General features: G+C 45.7%; 1 protein-coding gene across 1 annotated transcript in view; it reads left to right on the forward strand.

Moving 5' to 3' along the window:
* The first annotated feature begins 3,282 nt into the window (after positions 1-3,282).
* The window catches only part of LOC121080515 (zinc finger SWIM domain-containing protein 6-like), a 115,086-nt gene continuing 94,566 nt past the window's right edge, over positions 3,283-23,802 (forward strand). The window contains 2 exon segments of the mRNA XM_040578574.1: positions 3,283-3,471; positions 3,473-3,833. Of these exon segments, the coding sequence (XP_040434508.1) occupies positions 3,295-3,471; positions 3,473-3,833 (538 nt within the window). The 5' untranslated portion in view covers positions 3,283-3,294.

A 23,802-nucleotide genomic window follows, 5' to 3' on the forward strand; every position in this document is an offset into this window, starting at 1 on the left:
GAAGCATACCTAGTGCTTATGGCAGAATTTCAAGAGCAAAGATGCCATTAATCTCTTCATGTACTCCCTAGCCCAGAAATGAAAAAAGCTTCAACAGCATTCTATATAGCTATTAATATAAATATACTTAATGGGAAGTAGCTATTCCTGCTGAGTAGTAGATGGATGAAAAAGGTGAATCTATGGACTTTTCTACCTGCTTTTCTCTGGGATTTCTTAAGTGAATTTGATAACAGTCATTCTGTCATTTCAGATCTGGGCAGAAATTAACTGACACATGGGCTATTTCTGCTCATTATGGAAGTTCTATTTTTCATTGGCATATATCTCTTCTTATTTCTCAATTTTTACTGTAGAGATTCTTTACTATGACAGAAAGAATTTTTCCAGTGGCATTAGTGTGTTATTTTTATTGCACCAGGTGGCTAAGACCTGGTAAAAAACAGCCATTACCCAATTTAGAAGAGCATTTTTACTGACTTGCTAGACACTTGTTTTAAACAGAAATAGTGCTAGAAGAACACAGAAGAAAAATTGCTTCAAAGAGTGAACAGTTATTAACAAAGAGTAAGTGATGAAGTGAAAATTAAATATAATTTTCCTCTGCTCTCATACATATGCAATCATGAAGTTTTTTTTTTTTACCTTCTACATATTCCATTTCTCTGCTCTCAGAAATACTGAAATCAATAACATATTCATAATAAAAGAAAGTACTACATCCTCATCTCTTGCCTGTAGTATTCAGGCTCTCAAATACCTCCAAAATTTAGTTGGAGCTAAGTATATGAATAGACCACTTGTGAAATATATGCCTAAAATGATGAAGATGCCAGTTAACATCCCAGCAAGGTATCTGTGAATTTATGAAACCAGCACCTCAGGAGTAACTGTTTTGTGTGGTCTATACCCAGAAGCACAAGCATCAGTTTATACTCATTTTCTATCCAGGAGGTAGCTCTCACGATCCCAAAGAAAAAACACCTTGTAGTATATACAGAAAATAAACTCTGCAGAAAAGTTTAGTACCTGTCTGTAGTCTGCAGTTTAAACTCTTTGGTTAAAAATCATTAGCCATTTTCTTAGTATAAGCAACTGACAACAGAAAAAGAAAAAAGTTCTATACCTATATGTAAAAAAAATTTCTACCTGTGAAATTAACAAGTCAATGCTACACTCTAAGAGCTTACTAGCATATAAAAAAGCCAATACTTGCATATTCTAAACAGTCTTCAGGTTTTCTGCTGATCTTTCTTTATAAATCAAAGTCAGCAAGTCTGATACAGTTCATGGAATTTCCCATCCATTTTCAATGGAAAATGCAGTTTCCGCAAAGCTCTTCAACCACCTGTCTAGAAAATAAACTATTGCTGTAATTTCAGGTTTTGGTGGAAACAAAGAGTAGATGTTAAGTTTCAAGTCAACTTGATGTTATTTGTACTTCTTAGATCTTATGCCTAACACACATTCTTTCACTGCATTCCCTGATGAAGCCATCTCCCCACTGCACACCTCCCAGCTGAACACTTGCATTACATCACGGAAAATGTAGTCTAGCTGGGTAAACTAGCCTACATGAATGATGCAACTAAGCACTAAAATTATGGCTTCTGCATTGTATGCTATCAAGTGCGGCTCACTGTTAAATCCAAGCAAGATGAATGAGTGCTTTCAACTGTAAGTCACCAAACATGCCATTTTCAAGCTAAAGATCAAAAATATTTAACTAATTAAAAATATTGGTTGTTCTAAAATGATACACCAAAATCTCTCTGCATAAGAAAGATGGTATCAGCTTTATTTTCTAGCTTTGATCTTTACTGCATATTATTTTCATAATATTTTACATTAGCAATGTAGCTGTAATTAGGGACAGAATTCCCTGCTACAAGCAGAGGTAGCATTTGGTATTTACCCGGTGCTATGCAGGAGTCATATCCTCAGCTTGACACCGTGGCTCATCAGCATATTATTTTTTTTTTCGGGAAGGTCATTTAATTTGAGGAATCTGTACAATCCCGAATGGAGACAGAAAAACAGAAAGAATCCTTCTCACTTTATGCTCTGCAACAACTGCAAACATTACACACCACACCGCTTGCTAAAAATTAACCGGGACAGATGGCCAACACCAGCCTTCTTGCAGACCTTTTCGACACCAAGGCAAACACAACACGTTAATTGCATTCAATTTACTCACCGCGGGTCGTAGCACGGAGCCCTTCGCCTTGGGCTACCAGAGCGATTCCAAGCCGGACCATCTGCGAAGCGAGTCGGCCGCGTGGAGCTCGCACCGGACTACAACCAGCGCTTCCAGGAACCAGCCCGCCCCAACGCGCCCACAGCACGCGCGCGACCAGCGAGCCAGCACACGCCGGGCATCATACGGGGCGGGGACTCACCGCGCGGCCCAACGGCCGTAGTTACCATAATACTTATAATAGAAGGGAAATATTTGGGGCGCGCCTCACCAGCTTGTTGCGGGCACGCGTGGAGTCAGGCACCCCAGCTCCTGTCCCAGAGAAGTAGCACCCTGACAACGACACCCCAGCTTTACCCATTTCAGCCCACCTCTGAGGCAGGAACCCAGGCCAGGCCACCTCACCCCATGTGAGTCCCCCTGTGGGCGCTTCCTAGCTGCCCTCCGAGGCGCCACAGCCGCCTCCCAGCAGCTCTCAACTTTCGTGGAGCTCCGGCGAAAGGCGAGCGTTGCTCTAGAGGCTGGACAGCCCCCGTCTTTCTGCAGGCGAGGGTGGCTGCCTCAGCCACTACCATATTTTCCGGCTACAGGGCGCGGTTCTCCTCATCCGCCCCCTCACCGGCTTTCCTAGTAGAGGTGACCGAGTTGAGGCCAAAGCGGTCCTACCTCTCTATTCCATTCCCTATATGGTGTCAGAGAGGGATGCTGCTAACCACACCCCCTTTTTTCCCCACCAGGAGCTCGAGGCGCTCTCAGGCTTGCACACATGACATCAGCGGGGGGGGGGAGGGGAAAAGGGGGAGAGAGGAAAAAGGCAACATATCAGCAAGACATCCCTGTACCAGGAACGCGCGCATCATCCTCCACCAGCACACAGAACGAGCCTTTCTCGGGCCGTTCTATTTATGTTTGTGACGCCGATTTGCACTAGGCTACGCCTCCCGTCATGGGCGAGGCGACCGGCACCGCCCCCCGCGACCATGTAAGGGAAGAGGGGGGTGTGACGTAGGGGCAGTTCTCAGCCACTCGCTGCCTTCCGGGTGCCATTTATAGGGTACAGTCACTTCCGCTATCTGCTTAGAAGCGGCGCGATCATGGCGGAGCGTGGTCAGCTCCCTTCTCCTAGCAAGCGCCTCTGCTGTAGACCTGGCTATGGCTTGGGGTGCAGGTTGGGCTACCGGGTGGGCGGTACTGGACTTAGCAGTGGGATGCTCTGTGCCGGATCCCCCACCACCACCACCACCACCACCGCCGCCGCTGCCGCCACCGCCCCCCCCCCCTCCACCACTGGGGGGGCTGCTACTCGGCAAGACCCAGAGCCCTGAGTCCCTGCTGGACATCGCGGCTCGCAAGGTGGCAGAGAAGTGGCCCTTCCAGCGGGTGGAGGAGCGGTTCGAGCGGATCCCGGAGCCGGTACAGCGCAGGATTGTCTACTGGTCCTTCCCCCGCAGTGAGAGGGAGATCTGCATGTACTCCTCTTTTAACCCCGGCGCCGAGGACGCCGCCCCTGGGGGGGCCACCGTCGGCACCGCACCCAGTGGGGGCGCGGACACTACCGCCGAGAATCGCCTGCCTTTCCGCAGGGGCATATCTCTGCTAGACGGCGGCTGTGTCGATAATGTCCTGCAAGTCGGTAAGTCATGGGCTGAGATAACGCTTTGGAGCCGGGCTGTGGCCACACGGGCAGGGTGCCGCCGGCCTCCTCAGCCGCGGGTCTTCTGCGTGTCAGCTGCCTGCCATCCAGGAAGCCGCCTCCCTTCCTGCGTGGCCCCGGCGGCCGGAGCCACCCCGCTTCCTTGGCGCGCCCCGGCAGCCTTTTGGGGGGGCCGAGCAGCGCGGCCGAGGAGCTGACCCCCACGGCCCGGCCTGCGCGAACCCTTCATTCTCAGGCAGTAATTTGGGCTGGGCAATTTACTCTACCAGTCTCCTCTTTGCTTCCAGAACATGGAGTAACTTTATCGCCCCGCACCGTAATATATCCACGGTACTCGCCGCCAGTGGCCAGCCCGGTCTCCAGCAGGGGGACCGGGCACGCTGCTCCCCGCCTGGCCCATAAACTCTCCCGACGGGTCGTGTCTGCTCCCTGTAATCCGGAGTGTGTAATCCTGTATGGCTCTGCTTCCTCTCAGCGCCCACCCTCGGTAATCCGGGTTATCGTCGTATTCCGGGCCACAATAGCGAGGAGATGCCTCGCCCACCCCTAGGACTGCTGGTGGAAATGAATCAGCAGAAGGCGGCCGGCGGGGGAAGAGGGCGGGATGCGCCGCAGTCCAAAATACAGAAATAAAAGAGGGTGCGAGACCCCTGGAACGGGGGGGAGGGGAAACCACAAACAAAGGCATTTCTGCGGCGGAGGCGAGACAGAGGGTAGGGGGTGTGATCCGCCAAAACGCGCCGCCGGGGGGGAGGGGAGGGGGCTGCGTTGGGAAAGGCCCCTAGATCAGGGTGATGGTGAGGAGCTGCCGCAGCTCGGGTGTGGAGGGGCTGCGAGTTACTTGGGGATGAGCCCCTGCGTGACAACGGCGAGGTGAGGGGGAAAACGCTGCTCTTCCTGGAACAATACTTCCCGCCTTTCCCCCTGCTCCCGGCGGCGGCCGCCGCCTGCTATTACTCTTCACCCGCTACTGGCTGGTGCCCCTGGCTAACTTCTCCCTGCCTCCTTTTAACGGGCACTGGAGGTTGGCCGCCTCCACCGCCCGCTAGCAGCCCCCCGTCGGGGCGGTGGTGGCCTTGCGGGGAAAGGGTTTATAGCTTCCTTGGAAACTTCGGCGGGGGGGGGGGGAGGGGGGCGGCGGTGCGTTGCGTTTGCGCTTTCGCTTTGTAGGGCCCGGGCGTGCTGGCCAGTAAGTGCGGTGATGCCTCGTGTAGGCGGCGGCGACTGGGCACTTTGTTCTCATTTTCACGTTTACTTGTGTTCTCTTCGGTTTTCTGTTCCCCCCACACCCCGAAAGAGGAAGCCAGACAAAAGAAACTTGCTTCTCGCCGCCTGCTCGACAATCGGGAGGCAGGGCGGGACGGTGGCTCTGCGGGGCTGGTCTTTCTGTCCCGCCCTGTGCTGGGTTGGACCGTCCTCCGGCGGTGGTTCAGCTGTGGCTGCTGCTCGCCTTTTGTTTGCTGAGCCGCGCCGAGCTGTGGCGGCGCCTCGGTGCGGCGGCTCATAGTCGGACGCTGCTGGGCTCCCCCTCGGCCTTGTCCACAGCGGATTTCGCTTTGCGGGCGGCCTGCAAACGTGCCTTCTACTTTACGAAGGGAAACTGTTGCTGTTCCTGGGCTAAGCGCCCTTCTCTTCTGCTTTGGAGTTCGGTTTTAGACACTTCTTAAAATTAACTTTTTTGTTTTAAAAAAGGGTTTTACAATTTTATTAACTTTTTCTTATATGTATAATCTTCTGGCTTTCTCTTTCCGAAGGTCTGAGGCACATCTGTGGTTCCTCAAGACTGACAAAACCAGAAGTAAAGCTTTTTTAGTTTGGTTGATGGTGCTGAGACTTTCTCCCCTTCTGCTTGCACTTGATCTTGTTTGCAAGCAATGAGGAATGACAGGAGTGCACATAGGGTTTCTTGGCTGATTACATTTAAGCTAGGAATTCACTGAAAATAAAGCCAAGTGGTGATAAATAAAAGATGTAATCTTTTCCAGGTCACCCAGCATGGGCTTGGCTCTGCTTGTTTTCAGCAGTGGAATAGGCCTCAATGAGTAGTTGTGAAAGAAAAAATAGCAACTTTTTGCATAGCTTCAAAAGGGGAGTAATGTTGGCAAGGGTCAATAAAGAAAGAAAATATGCATAAATACAACAGGTGTTGACTGCTGCTTCTGGACCCCTTAACTGCATTCCAAACAAATGCTATACTTACTGCTGAAAATAGCTTGGCTTGGGTTGTTTTTTTTTAACCTTATGTGAGCCTCCTTTGGAAGGCTGTGCAAAAATAGTAGTGGAAGCTGGTGATATGAAACATGTCAATTGTATTGTTAAGGACATTGTCTAAATGCCTCTTAAACGATGACAGGCATGGGACATTGTTCCTACTGTATTTAACATTGGTGCAGCTCCACCTTGAGTACTGTGTGCAGTTCTGGGCCCTACAGTTTAAGAAGGATGTTAAGGGACTCAAATGCATCTAGAGGAGGGCAACAAAGCTGGTGAAAGGGCTGGAAGGAATGTCCTATGAGCAGCGGTTAAGGACTCTGGGGTTATCTAGTTTGGAGAAAAAATGAGGGTAATCCCATTGCTCTCTACAGCTTTCTGAGGGGGGGAAGTGGAGAGGGAGGTGCTGATCTCTTCTACCTGGAGTCCAGTGACAGGATGCATGGGAATGGTTCAAAGCTGTGTTAAAGGAGGCTCAGACTGGCCATTAGGAAGCATTTCTTTACTGAGAGGGTGGTCAAACACTGGAACAGGCTTCCTAGAGAGGTGGTCGATGCCCCATGCCTGTCAGTGTTTAAGAGGAATTTAGACAATGCCCTTAAAGTGCTTTAACTTCTGGTCAGCCCTGAAGTGGTCAGACAGTTGGACTAATTTTTTTTTAAGGAAACAATTAATTGTAAATAACTTTCCATCAGTTATACAAACAGGGAATCTTATTTTATAGAAAGCTTTTATATTGGGTTGACCTAACAAAATTTTTCATTGTTTGTTTGTGGGTCAGTTTTCATGTTTTCCACACTTCATTTTTTCTCTAATTTCAAGGCTTTCCTTGCTCCCAAGAAGTAAATTCCCATTTTCAAAGCTTGCTTTCGGTTTAGGAAAGCAAATGCATATCTGTCAGATGTTTCAGTATATAGCAATTCTTGAATTTGAGCTAGTTGTCATGCCAGCAACTGATGCTTGTGTATGTGTTCTTTCTGCACTCTGAGACGAACAATTAATTAAAAGCAAAATCTGTGAGGGTAGGCTGAAATGATTTGTCAACATTGGGCAAACTGGTTTCCTAAAAAATCAGTAGCTAGTTGCAGTGTTTTGCTATATCACTTTTTTAATTAACCTGTTGAATATATGAACCAGGGTTCAATTTTAAATAAGACTCTAGTAAAGTTTTAATTAAAAAACAACACCAAAAAAACCACTTAAAGTGAGAATCTCAAGGGTAGGAAGGATCTATAAAGGGATCTGGATAGGCTGAACTGATGGGCCAAGGCCAGTTGTATGAGATCCAACAAGAAGTGCTGGGTCCTGCACTTGGATCACAACAACCCCATGCAATGCTACAGGCTTGGGGCAGAGTGGCTGGAAAGCTGCCTGGTGGAAAAGGGCCTGGGGGTGCTGGTTGACAGCATGACAGAACATGAGCTGGTAGTGTGCCCAGGTGGCCAAGAAGGCCAATAGCATCCTAGCTTGTATCAGAAATGTGTGACTAGCAGGATTAGGGAAGTGATTGGTCCCCCTGTATTTGGCACTGGTGAAGCCACACCTTGAGTACTGTGTTCAGTTTTGGGCCCCTCACTGCAAGAAAGATATTGAGGTGCTGGAGTGTGTGTATAGGGCAATGAAGTTGGTGAAGGGTTTTTAACACCAGTCTTATGAGGAGCAGCTGAAGGGACTGGGGTTGTTTAGCCTGGAGAGGAGGCAGTGGCTCAGGGGAGACCTTATTGCTCTCTACAACTACCTGAAAGGAGTTTGTAGGCAGGTGAGTGGGGATAGGTCTCTTCTCCCAGATTATAAGTGATAGGACAAGGGGAAACAGCCTCAAGTTGTGCTGGGGAGGTTTAGATTAGATATTAGGAAAAATTTCTTCACTGAAAGGGTGGTCAAGCATTGGAACAGGCTGCCCAGGGATGTGGTAGAATTGCCATCCCTGGAGGTATTTAAAAAAAAAAGACAAACCTGTAGATGTGGTGCTTGGGGATATGGTTTAGTGATGGACTTGGCAGTCCTGGGTTAACAGTTGGACTTGATGATCTTAAAGGTCTTCTCCAACATAAATGATTCTAGTATATTATTATGTACAGCAGTTTTTACTGGTGAAGGATAAAGTATATTCTGTGGCAGGCTAAGATATGTCTGCATGGTTTAGATCTTAATGTCACTTGCTATCCAGGTAATCTAGATACATCAAAACAAATCCTTAAGTTTTGTAGTAGTTAACCAAATATGAGTGCAAAGTCATGGTAGTTAAGAGGTGTCAGCTGCATTCCTATACTTACTTTCTCTTTAGCTGGCTTTCTTTAGGGATTAGGTAGGAGAATTTACTGCATTGGTTTTTTTTTTTTAAAAAAAAGCCCATGTTATTTTAACTGACAAAAGCTATCCTAATTTATGAATATGCTGTGACGGGAACCAACTTGAAATTTTTAAAAACCTTCATGTGTAGCAAGGGTACAGATTTAATGCAAATTCTGATTGCCTGGAATGCAGTCAACCTGAGAGCATGTGAGTACTTGTCCAACAACTGCACATGTTGTTCTGGGAGACCTGTCTCCTTAAACTTCCATATTTTTTTCCTTTTGGTTTACTATCTAAAGCTATCTATGTAAAAAGCTTCTCTCAGCTGGATGTGTATGCAGTTCTTGATGTGGCTTCATAACTTTGTGACCTGGATCACTAGAGATGTTGGCTGGTACTGTATGCTGGTTTACATTCTCCTTCTAGCTAATGCCAATTATCATGATTTATGTGATGCCCATGCAACACATTACCATGCTGTCCTCTGAGGTAGTAACGTGCATTCAATCTTTTTTGCCTTGGCCCCAGTGTTGAAGACCAGGATGTCTAGAAAACTTCTGATGTAAGTCACTATCTTAAAATAGGTTTTTCTGTAAGTGTGTAAACAGACCAGAGAAGTGTAGAGAATTCCATTGTGGTTAAGTCAGAACTGATAAAAGGCCCGCTGTAGGAGCAGAGCAGTTGTACAAAATACTTTATTAAATTGTGTCAAATCAGGAATACACTGAAGTGTCTCCTAATGTGGGGTTTTTTACTAATGCTTTATTAAACATTCCCCTCTTGTACTTTATTCTTCATTTTTCAGGAGGGTTTAACTGCATTTAAAGTATATTTTAAGATAATTGTGATGTGTACCATCACATGCTTTAAAAAGGAGAGCTTAATCTTTTTATTTATGTATTTTTACCTGACCCTCTACTCCAGGGGTCCTCAAACTTTTTAAACAGGGGGCCGGTTCACTGTCCCTCAGGCACTGTCAGGGGCCGGACTATAGTTTGGAAAAAATGAACGAATTCCTATGCACACTGCACATATTTTATTTGTAGTAGTGCGCAAAAAACAGGAAAAAGAATGCAATACTTAAAATGAAGAACAATTGTAATCAACAAAACCAAATAATATTTCAATGTGAACTATGGGCCTGCTTTTGGCTAATGAGATGGTCAATGTCAGGTTTCATATTTGTCACTGCTAGTCGTAGCAAGTGATGCAAGTGTTCATCAGTTAGTCTGGATCTGATTGGAGATTTCAGATGTTTCATTCGGGAAAAAGTCTGCTCACAGACATAGGTGCTGCCAAAGATGGTTGCAATTTTGAGTGCATGGTTCCTGAGATTATGATATGTCTTTGAGGGGAGAGATGCATAGAAATTAGTAAGGCTGCTTGATTTGAATGCATCTTTCAGTGAGTCACAAATCTGTAGTTTGGCCAATTCCATTTGGTAAATCGGATCAACAGTTTCAATGTCAACAGAAAATGGGTTCTGGAAAAGCTGTATGTCCTGTTCATGGAGATGAAGCTCTTTAATTTGAAACTCCTTTTGCAACATTTCCAGTACATCCATACATGTTTTGTTTGGGAATGCAACTGCTGGTTTTTCTGCAGACAGGTTTTGAGTTGTGGGGAGATGGCAGAAGTTTTCCTCCTTTACTTGGTTAATGAGCATGTCTAATTTGACTTGCAATGCTTTCACATGTGAATACATATCACAGATGAGCTTCCCCTTTCCTTGAAGTTGGACACTGAAATTGTTGAGTAGCTCTGTTACATCTGTCAGAAACACAAGGTGTCATTTCTATTCTGCATCTTTGAGCTCTGGTGCTTTGTTTTTAGAAAGCACAAAATCATAAACCTGTGGGAGTAAGTCATAAAATAGTTTCAAAACTCCCTTGACTCAGCCAACGGATTTGTGTGGTACAGAATATCTTCATAGACAACATTTAGCTCAGACAGAAATTCCTGACACTCTGTGGTTTAGTGCATGAGCTCTAATGAAGTTAACACAAGAAACCACAATTTTCATGACAGAGTCCAGCTTCAGTGACTTACAACACAGGGCCTGTTGATGGATGATGCAGTGTATGGCTATTGGATGTGAATGGTTGCGTTTGTCCATCTCTTTGTTAATGCATGCAACCACTCCTTTCATGGACCCACCGTGCTAGGAGCACCATCAGTTGTCACAGTGAATAGTTTACCCCAGTCCAGCTCCAAATCATTTATAGTTTGGCAAACTTTCTCATAGATATCCTCTCCTGTAGTTGTTCCTTTGATGCTTTTCAGTGCAGCAAGCTCCTCTGTGACTTTGAAAGAATCATTTGTCCCACAAATGAAAATTAGAAGTTGTGCAGAATCACAAACATCATTCCTGTTGTCGAGTGCCAATGAGAAATAGCAAAGGTTTTTTTGAGTTCTGCAACTACAGATTCAAATTTTCTCCCATTTCTTCAATCCTTTCTGTAATTGTAGGTCCTGAAAGACTCGCTGTACTAAATAAATCCGCCTTCTCTGGACACGTCTCTTTGGCCACAGAAAGAAGGCATTCTTTAACAAATTCTCCCTCTGTGAATGCTCTGCCAGTGTGTGCTATGAGCTTGGCAACTTGATAGCTTGCTTGAAGTGATGATATATTGAGCTACTTTTGCTTCACAAAAGTATTTTGCTGAGTTGTCAATCCATGTTTCAGTCTTAATATTTTATCTTTTCTCACTTGTCTGACCAAAGAATCACATTTATCTTTATGTTGAGTTTCATAGTGTTGATGCAAATTGTATTGCTTGAACACAGACACTGAATTCTGTTCTGGCATATTGGACAAACAGCTCTTTCTTTGTAATCAGAAGTCCACTTTTCTTGGAATACCCCACACTCGGAGTCAATTTTTTTTTTTGACATGATGGTGCGCGCGCTTCCCCCTGGTGCTGGCTTGCTTGTCCTGCCTGGGAGCTGGAGGGAGGGAGGGAGAGACGGGGGAGCCGCCCCCCTCGCTGATGCCGCCGCCCCCCTCCTCAGCCCGGCCGTGCAGTCCGGACAGGGTGGCCAGAAGGGACTGAAGGGACTTTGCCGCGCCGGGGCTCTGGCGATTCGCCCGAGTTGGCTGGACCTCGCAGTGCAGAGGCTGCCGACTGAGCTTGCCCCACAGAGGAGATGCCCGCGCTTCTCGCCCGCCGCGCACCGCAGAGGAGGAGGACTGGGTGGCGGCGGCGCGGTTTGTAGCCGAGAGGCGCCCCCTGGGGGGGCAGGTCGAGGACGAGGCGCTGGTTCCAGCCCAGTCCCGGCGGGTGCGTGGGGGCTGCGGAGGCCGGCGCGCGGATTAAGTGGCAGACAGTCATCTGCCGGCTGCTTGTTGTCTCTACCTGCTGGTTGTTTAAATGTTCCTCAGTGGCCCAACTTTTGGGTACATGAGTGTCTACATGATGTACCTTTACAACTAGGTTCTCTACCTGGGCAGTGGTATCTTGCCATAATGCGGCAGCCCAGATGGGTTTAGCTTTGTGTTAACAATTACCGTTTTGATTGCTGCAACCACCCCCGCAGGACATTTGCCACCATCCGTAGAGATAAAGTATTGGCCATCTTTCTCCTTCAGCAATGTCTAAAGCTGGATAGCTTTCACTTTTGCAAACTAACTGGATTCACCTTCTCCTTCAGCAGTTTCTGCAACTTGTCATAGGGGACTCCATACAGCCGCCTTCCACCTCTGATGCTTTTCTACAATACGACAGGACCCATCAGTAAACAAGGCATATTGCTTCTCATGTTCTGGCAGTTCATTATACAGTGGGGCTTTTTTAGCACATCACCTCTTCCTCTGGCGACATCCCAAAATCTTTTCCTTCTGGCCAGTCCATGATCACTTCAAAGATTCCTGGATGACTGGGATTCCCTATGTGAGCTCATGTGATCAGTGTGACCCACTTATTCCATGTAGCATCCTTTAAACATCCTGCCCAGCACTGGCAACGAGGGTGCCAGGAGGAGCTATGCCTCAATATCAGTCACTTCCGAAGCAGCTCAAAACCCCTACATAAGCTGCCAGTATTGTTTTCAGTTGCAGTCAGGCCTCAGATCCTCCATATACCCAACTCCAAAACCCTAGGTGTTCAGGTAGGGCTATTCTCTCCCCAGCTGCAGTGTAGAGCACGTTCTTTACATCTTGCCCTATCCAGACTGGCCCAAGGGCTAATACGTGAAATCTCTTGCTTAATTTATTGAAAGGCTTATTGTTGCTCAGGGCCCTGTTTGAAATCATTCTTCTTCTGGGTCACCTGATAGAGGTCTGACAATCATACTATAACTTGGAATGTGCATTCTCCTAAAATGGATGACACCTAAAAAGCCTGTGCTTCTTTCTTATTAGTTGGTGGAGACATTGCTGTTATTTTGTTGATCATATCCATTGGGATCTGATGACATTCATCTTGCTATTTTGCTCCCTGCAACTGGATCTCCTGTGCAGGTCCCTTGAGTTTGTTTTATGGTAAAACCAGCTTTCAGAAGGATTTGGATAACTTTCTTCCCTTTCTCAAAAACTTCTGCTATATTGCCCTGTATGATGATGTTATCAATCTATTGCAGATGTTTTGGAGCTCCACCCTGTTCTAGTATGGTCTGGATCAGTCCATGGCAGATGGTAGGTCTGTGTTTCTACCCCTGGGGTAGTCAATTCCAGGTGTATTGGACACCCCTCCAAGTGAAGGCAAACTGTGGCCTGCACTCCGCTGCCAAAGGGATTGAGAAAATGCATTTGCAATATCAGTAGTGGCATATTGCTTGGCTGCCTTGGATTCCAGTTCATATTGAAGTTCTAGCATGTCTGGTATGGCGGCACTCCATGGCGGTGTGACTTCATTCAGGCTGTGATAGCCCACTGTTAGTCTCTATTTTCCCTTAGACTTTCACACTGGCCATATTAAAGGGTGAATGGGTCCTACTGATTGCTCCTTGGCTCTCTAGTTGGCTAATCAGCTTATGGATGGGAATCAGAGTCTCAGTTGGAGTGGTATTGCTACCGGTGCACCATGGTAGGTAGCAATAGGCACCTGCTGTTCCTTGACTTTCAGTAATGCCACTACAGATGGAACTTCTAAAAGACCAGACAAAGTAGACAGCTACTCTAATTTCCTGCATCTCCAAAGCAGCTATACTGAAAGCCCACTGATACCCTCTCCTAAGATAGTCTGTGCCAAGGATACATGGAGCCTCTGGGCCAGTCACAATGTGGTGGGTGCTTCTGCCACTCATTCCCAGTCAAGCTTCTTTCAGCCTCCAATACAGTTAGCTGTTGCAATCCCCCTGTTGCTCCAGAAATACTAATGGGTTCTGCCCCCTTCATAGCTTGATGGCATTAGGCTACACTGTGCACCTGTATCTACTAAGCTTTATATTCCTGTGTCTGATATGCCAGGCCATCGGATCCACACAGTCTAATAAACCCAGTTATCCCTGGCCTCCACCTGAATGGAGGCATGGTCAGTCTAATCCTGGTTTAGGGATTCAGCACTAGGATGGCTAGTGGCGCAAAACGGATGTAGCGTGGAGTAGATCCGCTCACTTATGTCTTGCCAGAATGGGTTAGAATTCCTTTTCACAGGATCAAGAGTAAAGTCAGCCCTATCACTGTCTGGGAAACTGTCCTCTGGAAAGTGGAGCAGCAACCTTCCTGGAAGACTCCTTATTTGTGACTGTTTTTCCTTGTTCTTCATGCACTCGTGCCTCTAGAGCTGGGTAGGTTTTCCATCCCACCTCCTCATGTCCTCTCTCTGGTCTCACAGATAAAACCAGAGTACCTCATGGTGTGTATTTTCTGTTCTCCCCTCCAAACAGAAGGGCATCTACAGTTGATAGCTGAGATGCGGGTCTGTATTAGTGGAGAGTAGGACATATTCTTGTTAAGCTGCTGGACCAGTCTATCTACAGCAGAGATCATGGAGGTAGAGACACTATCTTCATAGTCTTGGAGCTGATGAATTGCTTCATCCACTGTTGGTGGTGCAGTGTCTGATCAATCCATTACTGGAAATGATTTGGTACATGCTGATGATGTGTTCTATACCAATTTCTGCCATGTGGGTAGTGTGTACTGGACTTCCATCAGGATCTGTGGATTGTCCAGGTCATAATAGATCATCTGTTTCACAGTTAATTCCCTCAAGTACTGGATACCCTTCTCTATTGCAGTCCACTTGCTTGGGTGACATGTAATATCCTCCTTGTAGGGATACCTTTCCTTCACGCTTGACAGGAGTAGCTTTCAGAGGCTGATGGCTTGTGCTCCTTTTCCAGTTGCCTTGTCAATGCCCCCTTCTTTAGAAAGTGATCTCAGCTGCTTGGCTTCTGTACCCTCCAAGTCTATACTATTAGCCCCATTATCCCAGCATCAAAGCAACCAGATGATAATGTGTTCACCTGATTGATGGGCATAATATTTCCACGTATCCCACAGTTCACTCAGAGAGAGAGATCAAGAGGTTACCTCTTGTTTGCTTTCTTCATCTTGGTCCTGTGATGGGCCTGCTCCTTCATCCTCCTTTACCAAATAAGATGCTTTCCATTTCCTTTTATCTACAGGGGCCACTAACGCTGACACCAGTTGGTCTTCTGCATCTCTTGTTTCAGGGGCTGAGGTAGCCTGTGATGCCCACTGCAGGGGCTAGAATAGCTGCAGTGCCTGCCGTGGGGGTTGGAGCAGCTGTTGTTTCTGCCTTGGAGACTAGAGTAGTCTCAAAGTTGCTTAAAATTCCACCAGATCCAGGAGATGAAAACCACGTTCAGTGTTCCTAGCAGTAGTGTCAGGACCTGCACTATGGTGTTTCCAGCAGACCAAAGATACTTAGGATCTCCTAAAACCCTGTTTCACTAATTAGCCTTAAGGGGAAAGGAGGAGGTGTGGACCCCACCCATAGGCCAACTCTCTAGGAAAACAAAGCCAAAAGTGCAGTTGTTGGCATTATCCCCTCAGGGGCCACCTGACACACAGGGGTGACAACACCACAGAGTACACAGACTGGATTAGTTTCATAACCAGTGAGTCCATCATATCACCAACCAGTACTATATAGTACAACACTATAGTAACTTTAGCCCAGGTCCAAAAGTAAACAAGCAACACAATAGGGAACACATGATGTAAGTAAATTAACCAATGCAACCCTGGGACCATGAGCAGCAACTTCAACAGCAGAGAAATCAGCATTGTAGTCAATGATTATTAATATAATACAGTGAGCACTGACAACAATTTTTGTTCCAACCCAGTCTGATTAGACCTGTTATGTCAACCCTTTTTGCCCCACATTGGGTGCCTGAAAAGGACTGTTGTGGTTTAACCCTGGCTGGTAATTAAGTCCCACACAGCCACTTGCTCACTCCCCCTTCACCCAGAGGGATGAGGAGAATTGGTAAAGGAATGTAAAACTTGAGGGTTAAGATAAGAACAATTTAATAATTGAAATAGAATAAAAATTAAAGAATAATAACAGTTATAAGGGGAGTTGGGAGGATGGAATCCAAAGGGAAGGGAGATGAGAAAACTAGTGATGCACAATACCACTACTCACTGCCTGCTAACTGATGTCCAGCCTCTGAGCAAGAGTTGGCAGCCCTGGCCAAGTCCTCCCAGTTTATATACTGAGCATGATGATCTGTGGTATGGAATATCCCTTTGGCTAGTTTGGGTCAGTTGACCTGGCTGTGTCCTCTCCCAATTTCTTGTGCAACTGCAGCCTTCCTGCCAGTAAGGCCTGAGAAACCAAAAAGTCCCTGACCACACTTTCCCATGACAAATCTAAAACAGCACTGCACTAGCCACCAAGAAAAAAATTAACTCTATCCTAGCTGAAACCAGGACAATGACATAGACCAGGGGTTCTCAAACTTTTTAACCAGGGGGCCGGCACGCAGATGAAGTGGCAGGCAGTCATCTGTGGCTGCTTGGTTCCCCCCCAACCCCTGGTGGGGGGGTTCTGTAAATACTGGGGGCCAGATTGAGAACCCTGGGGGGCTGTATCTGGGCTGTAGTTTGAGGACCCCTGACATAGACTTTTAAGACACATTTTCCACTGCTTATACAGTATTTAATGACCAAGTAATATGTCCTATGTTTTATTTTCATTCATAGCTGTTGACTTCAGTTGCTAAATAAGCATTCACAGCTTTTTGCCTGGTTAGGCCTGCTGAGCCAATATAGTTAAGAATGAGCTGGAATCTCCTCTTTGTTTCTTGGGCTTTGATCAGTTGCCCCTCAACAGTCTTACCAGAGGCTGCAGGGTTGTGATGGTATAGCAGAGACTTCAGTTGGCTTGCATGGTCTTCATTACTGGTAGGAATGCCTGAGAAGGAAATGATAGAGCATGACTTCTAGATCTCAAGCTTAATTTGTAGGACTGACGTGGGGGGGGAACCCAACCTTTAATGCTTGTAAACCCAGTACTTTTTATATGGATCATACTTGAAGTCTAAAATAGCTTTATGGGGTTCCAGTAACATTACTACTTCCCCAGGTAGAACAGTAGTTGAGTAGAATTTTGGTGCTTTTGTATAACTTGTATAGTGTGGAAGTTAAATGACAGACGGTTGCTTTAGTGAGGTGCATTTATTGGTCTGTATTCAGTACTATGATAAAACAGATGTGTGATCTATTCCAGATTGACCAAACTAAAAAAGCGCTTAACTTGCCCGTAATTGGTGGAGGGAAGAAGTGCATTGGAAAGTCCTGTTGCACGCTTTACAGTTGCAAATGAGTTCATTTTCAGGGCAGAAATGGCTTCCCTTTACCATAGAGATTTTATGGGGCTTTATGCAGGCCTGTCTGGGTGTCATGGATTAACTGTGGTGGGCAATTAAGCCCCACACAGCCACTTGTTCACTCTGCCCTGGTGGGATGGGGGAGGGAATCGGAAGAGTAAAAGTAAGAAAACTTGTGGCTTGAGGTAAAGACAGTTTAATGGGTCAGGTAGAAGCTGTGCACACAAACAAAGCAAAACAAGGCATTCATTCACCACTTCCCATGGGCAGGCAGGTATTCAGCCATCTCCAGGAAGGCAGGGCTCCATCATGCTTAATGATTACTTTGGAAGACAAATGCCAGAACTATGAATGTCTCATTCTGTCTCTTGTCATTCCCCCAGCTTTATATACTGAGCATGACCTTACATAGTATGGAATATCCTTTTGGCTAATTTGTATCAGCTGTCCCAGCTGTGTTCCCTCTCAGCTTCTTGTGTACCCCCAGCCTACTTGCTGGTGTGAGAAGCAGGAAAGGCCTTCACTCTGTGTAAGCACTGCTCAGCAATAACTATAACAGCCCTGTATTATCAACACTTTTCAGCACAAATCCAAAATATAGTCCTATACAAGCTACTAAGAAGAAAATTAACTCTATCCCAGCCAAAACCGACACATTCTCCACCTCTTATTCCATACCATTTACATCATGCTCGGGTCCCACGCTATCCAATGCTTCCTTGTTAAAGACCAGCCCCCTTCCCATCCTTTGATATAATATGCAGATATCATTCCCCTAGTCTATAGACCACCCCTGTAAAATGTCTGTGCAATGTCCACAAAATGTCCATTTAATTCATTTAGTCTATGACTTTGGGCTCCATCTGTTATGGTGGTCACTCAGGACAGGAGAGGTGGTGTGTTGTGTGGAGTTAACTGGGCACCAAAGGCAGCTCAGGTCAGGTCACTGCTGCAGTTGCACTGCTTCACGTAAGGCTTGTCCTCCAACGGTTCAGGTGGTTGCTGCTATAGTCATTCCCATAACATGCAACTCAAATCCCAGGTTACAACAATTTAAAGGTATTTCCATTGCAGTCTCTACCCCTGGTCCCTTTGGGCCAGATTATAGGGTTTAACGTTGCAATGAACTCCTCCCCTTGCCCCTGCTCTGGCTTGGACTTATCCACAGACTGCAGTCCCTTAGGGGTATATCTGCTTCAAGTGGAGTCTTATGATGAACCATTGTCTCTCCAGGGGTATACCTGCTCCAGCGTGGACTTATCCACAGCCACAGTTGCTTTGAGGTACACCTATTCCAGTGTGGCCTTCTCCATGGGCCACAATGCCTTCAGAGATATACGTGCTTCAGTGTGGCCTTACTCGCAGCCACAGTCCCTTCAGAAGTCAAACTGCTCCAGCATGGCCTTTACCCTTGGCTGCAGTCCCTCCAGGGGTGTACCTGCTCTGTCGTGGGCTTACCCGTGGCCACACGCTTTGAGGTCCTCCAGCATGACCTCGTGCACAGCCACTGATGCTTCAAGGCGTACCTTCTCCAGCGTGGACTTGTCCTTGGGCCGCAATCCCTTCAGAGGTATACCTGCTGCAGCACAGACACATCCCAAAGCAACTGTAGCCATGGTTATACTTGCTCTGACGTGGGCTTATCCATGGCCACAGACGCTTTGGGGTGTCCTGCTCCCACATGGACTCATCCACAGGTCACAGTCCCTTTGACTCGAGTTCACACTGGAGTTCCAGCCTGTCCAGTACAGCAGCACAGAAACAGCAGTGATACCTTGGCCATCTACCAGCCCTGGTGCATCACCATTGCTGTTATCAGAATGTTCCTGGGCCCAGCACAGTGAGACGATAAGCAGTGAAAGCAAGAAGCAGTCACTAATGAGCAATATACAATATACAGCAAGGCAAGCAAGCACAGGAGCCTGCCCTTTAATACGTAAACAGCAATAACAGCTATAAATTTGATCTACTGCATTCCAATCAGATCTGCTTTTATTTCAAACCCTTTGAGCTCCACATTGGGCCTCAAAAAGGACTGTTGTGGTTTAACTCCAGCTGGCAACTAAACCCCACACAGCCACTCACTCACTTCCCCCACAGTGCGATGGGGGATAGACTCAGAAGAGTAAAAGTGAGAAAACTTGAAGCTTAAGATAAAGACAGTTTAATAGGTAAAGCAAAAGCCATGCACACATGGAAAGCAAAACAAGGAATTCGTTCACCGCTTCTCATCGGCAGGCAGGTGTTCAGCCATCTCCAGGAAAGCAGGGCTCCATCATACATAATGGTTGCTTGGGAAGACAAAGCATCACTCTGAATGTCCCCTCCCTTCTTCTTCCTCCAGCTATTTATTGCTGAGCATGATGTCATGTAGTATGGAATATCCCTTTGGTCAGTTGGGGTCAGCGCTGTCCCAGCTATGTCTCTTCCCAACTTTTTGCGACCCCCCAGCCTACTTGCTGGTGTGGTGGTGTGAGAAGCAGAAAAGGCCTTCACTCTGTGTAAGCACTGCTCCAATAACTAAAACATCTCTGCATTATCAACGCTGTTTTCAGCACAAATCCAGTATATAGCCCTATACCGGCTACTGAGATGAAATTAAGTATCCTAAGCAAAACCAGCACAGTGGGATAGGATCCTTTGGCTTTCTCAACTGCTTGCACTGGAGGAGATTAAAGCTTATCAACAAGGCTTGTTTTCAAGCGTAGCCTGTTTCAATGTGGAAGGATTGATCTGGGTTGCTCACTTACTAGAGCCTTCCTGCAGTTCTACCTAGAGGTTTTTAGCTGTTAGACTCGGAGTCCTTAAGTTGTACAGAGCTTGATCGAGGTACTTTACCTCTCTTGGTTGTCTCCTGCTGGAAAGGAGTCTGTATGACCTCCAACCCTAATTGAAGTGTCTAGTTTCCTTCCTAACCTCTGCCAGTGGTGTTTATTGTACATGTTTGTTTATTCAGGCTTCTAAACTAAACATTTTCTCATTTGAGGAAGGTGAAGTTACTCTTTTATCTTTCCTACTCCATTGCTGCACTAAGAGTCTTCTAAAATTAGATGGCTCATTTCTGTCAAATCATGTTTTAGGATGATCACAGTTGTTTAATGTGATAGTTTTGTGAGCTGACCATGATTTCTGCGAGCCAGGTTTGTTAAAGTACCACCAGCTTGAACTCTTGTCCACTTATTGAATGAAGAGCAGTCAGGTATATCAGTCCTTCATTTTTTGTACCAATTAGTTTGGTTTCATGGCTGTCTTCCTTTTAAAACCTCCACTTCTACCTTTACTTCCTCTTTGCTAGTTTGAAGACATACAATTGGGGATACTGGCTGTTCAGAACAGCGTACCGAGCTATATGCAGTTCTGTTGCTCACATGAAGCTAACTAGGAAAAAGAACCATCTCCATGAGTAATGCAAAATGTTCTTTAAACACAGTCAAATAAACCAAAAGCATTCGGTTTTGAAGCTCGGCTAAGCTATATTCAGCGTAAGAAGTACTATCTCAGGAAGGATTAAGGCTTACAGGACCTGAGCAGAGGAAGAGGAGAGGAGCAGTGCTTGTAGGCTTCCTTTATCTTCCTGAAATTCTTAAACTATTTCATCTGCTATGGGTCGATGTTCGTAGTTTCATTATTATATTTACACAAATCCAACATCATGACACAGATTCAGATTAGTCTAGAAAAAGTATTTTTAGTCATATTTTTATTCATAGCAGAGTATGTTTTGTCTTTAATCTGATGAAAACATTTTTTTTGTCTCAGTAAAAAAGCATTATTTTATTGGAAAGGCATTTAAGAGGGTTAAAAGCCTGACATTTTTGTGCCTTACAGTTGAGTGAGCCTCCTCAAACCTGCCAAACTTAAAACTCAGTGGGATTGATGCTTCTTAAGGGAACAGACAGCTCACAGTGGATGTTCTCATCGCAACTCTGGGGTTGAGTGCAAAACAGTCTATCACCAAAAAACAGAAGAACTTACCTAGTTCTTTGCATACAGATTTGCTCACAAGTTCAGAATTTTGCAGAACTGGTTTAGGAATCCTGACTTGCACTTGCCACCCTTGCCAAAGCCCTCCAGAAACATTACGTAAATACCTTCACACCAACTGAAGGTGAGAATGCTGCCTGTGGGTGCATGGCCAGAAGCTGCTTGCTGTCATTTCCTCTCTTTGGACCTTTATCTTGCACCTTCCCAAAAGACAGCTGATTGCTTTCCACCAAGTAAAGTCCTGTGGATTATTTTCCAGTCACTGTTGGGACACTGTCCATGGGGCAATTTCTGTAGAGTGATGAATGTGCCACGAGCCATACCTTTGCATAGTTTTTGTTGCTGCAGTAGATGTGAAGTTTAAGGTTCTTTGACCTAGTAGAGAAGTTGAAGACAATTCTCAGGATTTTAATTTTGAAGATATAAGGAAGAGGTCATACTGGGTACAGATAACTACTACTATTCAAATTGTTTGTTTGATTTTATCCACTGTGGTGCTATTTGAATTCAGGCCAGAGAGTTCCTGTTGGTTTGTGGTGGCTTGACCTTCACTGGATGCCGGGTGCCTGCCAAGCTGCTCTATAAGTCCCCCTCCTCAGCTGGACAGGGGAGAGAAAATATAACAAAAGGCTCAAGATAAGGACAGGGAGAGATCACTTACCATCACAAGCAAAACAGACTCAACTTGGGGAAATTAATTTATTGCCAATCAAATACTGAGAAATAAAAACAAATCTAAAAATACTTTACCCCCACCCCTCCCTTCTTCCTGGGCTCAACTTCACTCCCAATTTCTCTACCTCCTCCCCACAAGTAGTGCCGGGGGAGGAGGAATGGGGGTTCTGGTCAGTTCATCACACATTGTTTCTGCTGCTCCTTCTTCCTCACACTCTTCCCCTGCTCCAGTGTGGGGTCCCTCCCACAGGAGGCAGTTCTCCATGAACTTCTCCAACATGAGTCATTCCCATGGGCTACAGTTCTTCACACACTGCTCCAGCATGGATCCTTTCCACAGGGTGCAGTCCTTCAGGAACAGACTGCTCCAGTGTGGGCTTTTCTCTCCACAGGTCCTGCCAAGAGCCTGCTCCAGCACAGGCTCTCCACAGAGTCACAGACTCCTTCAGGCACATCTACCTGCTCTGGCGTGGGGTCCTCCACGGGCTACTGCTCCATCATAGATCTCCATGGGTTTAGGGGGGCAGCCTGCCTCACCATGGTCTTCACCATGGTCTGCTGTGGAATCTCTGCTCTGGTGCCTGGAGGACCTCCTTTTTCACTGCCCTTGCTGTCTGCAGAGTTGTTTCTCTCATGTATTCTCACTCCTCTCTCCTGGCTGCTGTTGCACAGCAGTTTTTTCCCCCTTCTTATCACAGAGGAGCTACCATAGTTGCTGCCCAGTCTTGGCTAGCAGCCGGTTTGTCTTGGAGCCAGCTTGCCACACAAACCCAATACACAGTTATGCTGTGTATATGGCAGGTTTAGTTCATCCAGCAGTCTCTTTAAATGTATCCATCTTTATAGATAAAATTGTGTGCAAACTAGGAGCTAGGAATCATGAAATTACTTTCACCACACGTTTTCTGCTAAATGCATCCCAGAAGAGCTCAGAGTAAATAAAAAGTTTTTTTGTGCATAATGATTGAAACCTTGGCTGTTAGGAGGCCTCAGAACATTCTTCACTGGAATCACCTATATGAAACTCATTTTCAGGTAGGAGTGCCTATTGACTTAAAACGTTGTCTGGATTTACTAAGCATTCGCATTAAAAATAGTGCATCAGTTTTGGAAATAGCAGCTTCCTTAAAAGAAGGAAAAATCTATTTTGATTTATGAAATATGGTGAATATACAGGTTCACACTGTATTTCTCATTGATCTTCATGATGGTTTCAGTTAATTTCCTTCTTCCCCCCCCCATGTAGTAGTGATAAGAGAAAGGCAAAAGCAAAACTGAACCCTGTGCTGTTTATTATGAAGATGCCACAAAGAGTTGAGATTTAGACCTTCTATTTGTAAGCAAAATGTGACATTCACCTCATTAGATGCAGTGGTTGTGAATCTTTTGAAATCCTTCAACTCTTAATTGCTAAAAACTTTCCTGATGATTGCAAAATTTTTAATATTTTTTTGCATTCTGGTTATTCTGAATACAATTTGGCACATCTTGATTAAGCCTGCTTTAATTTGATATATGTGGAGAGAGTGAATGGAACACAAAGGAGAAACCTCAGCTAAAAGTTGGAATAGTTTCAATCAACCTGGTCATTTAGGAAAAAAAATATTTCCTCAGAAAATGGGATAAAGTATGCATGTGCTATATCTTGGTTTGAAATTTGCTATGCCTGAATTAAAGTATCAAACATGGAACTGTACCATAATTGGCAGGTTGTTTTAGAGTGAAAAACATAGCAGGTGAAGGGAATCTGTGGCTTTTAATCAGTTCAATGAAAGTTATGCAATTCTTGAGCATGCCTGGAGAGGTACAAAAGCTTTTTTATTCTCTTGACAGCATTCAGAGTTGATATATATTTACCCTGTTAGACTTTTATTTGTCTACCTAGAGTTTCACTTAAAGCAGGAACAGGATCTATAAGAAAACCTTCATTAACCCTATGTGCCAATGACGACTGCTGCTCCTCTTGGCTAATGCTATTGCATTTCACATTAGCACTTAGCAGGAGGATAGCCTGGTTTTGGCACTCTGAGATTAATTA

This window comes from Falco naumanni, chromosome W (assembly GCF_017639655.2).
Source record: "Falco naumanni isolate bFalNau1 chromosome W, bFalNau1.pat, whole genome shotgun sequence".
Taxonomy (NCBI): Eukaryota; Metazoa; Chordata; class Aves; order Falconiformes; family Falconidae; genus Falco; species Falco naumanni.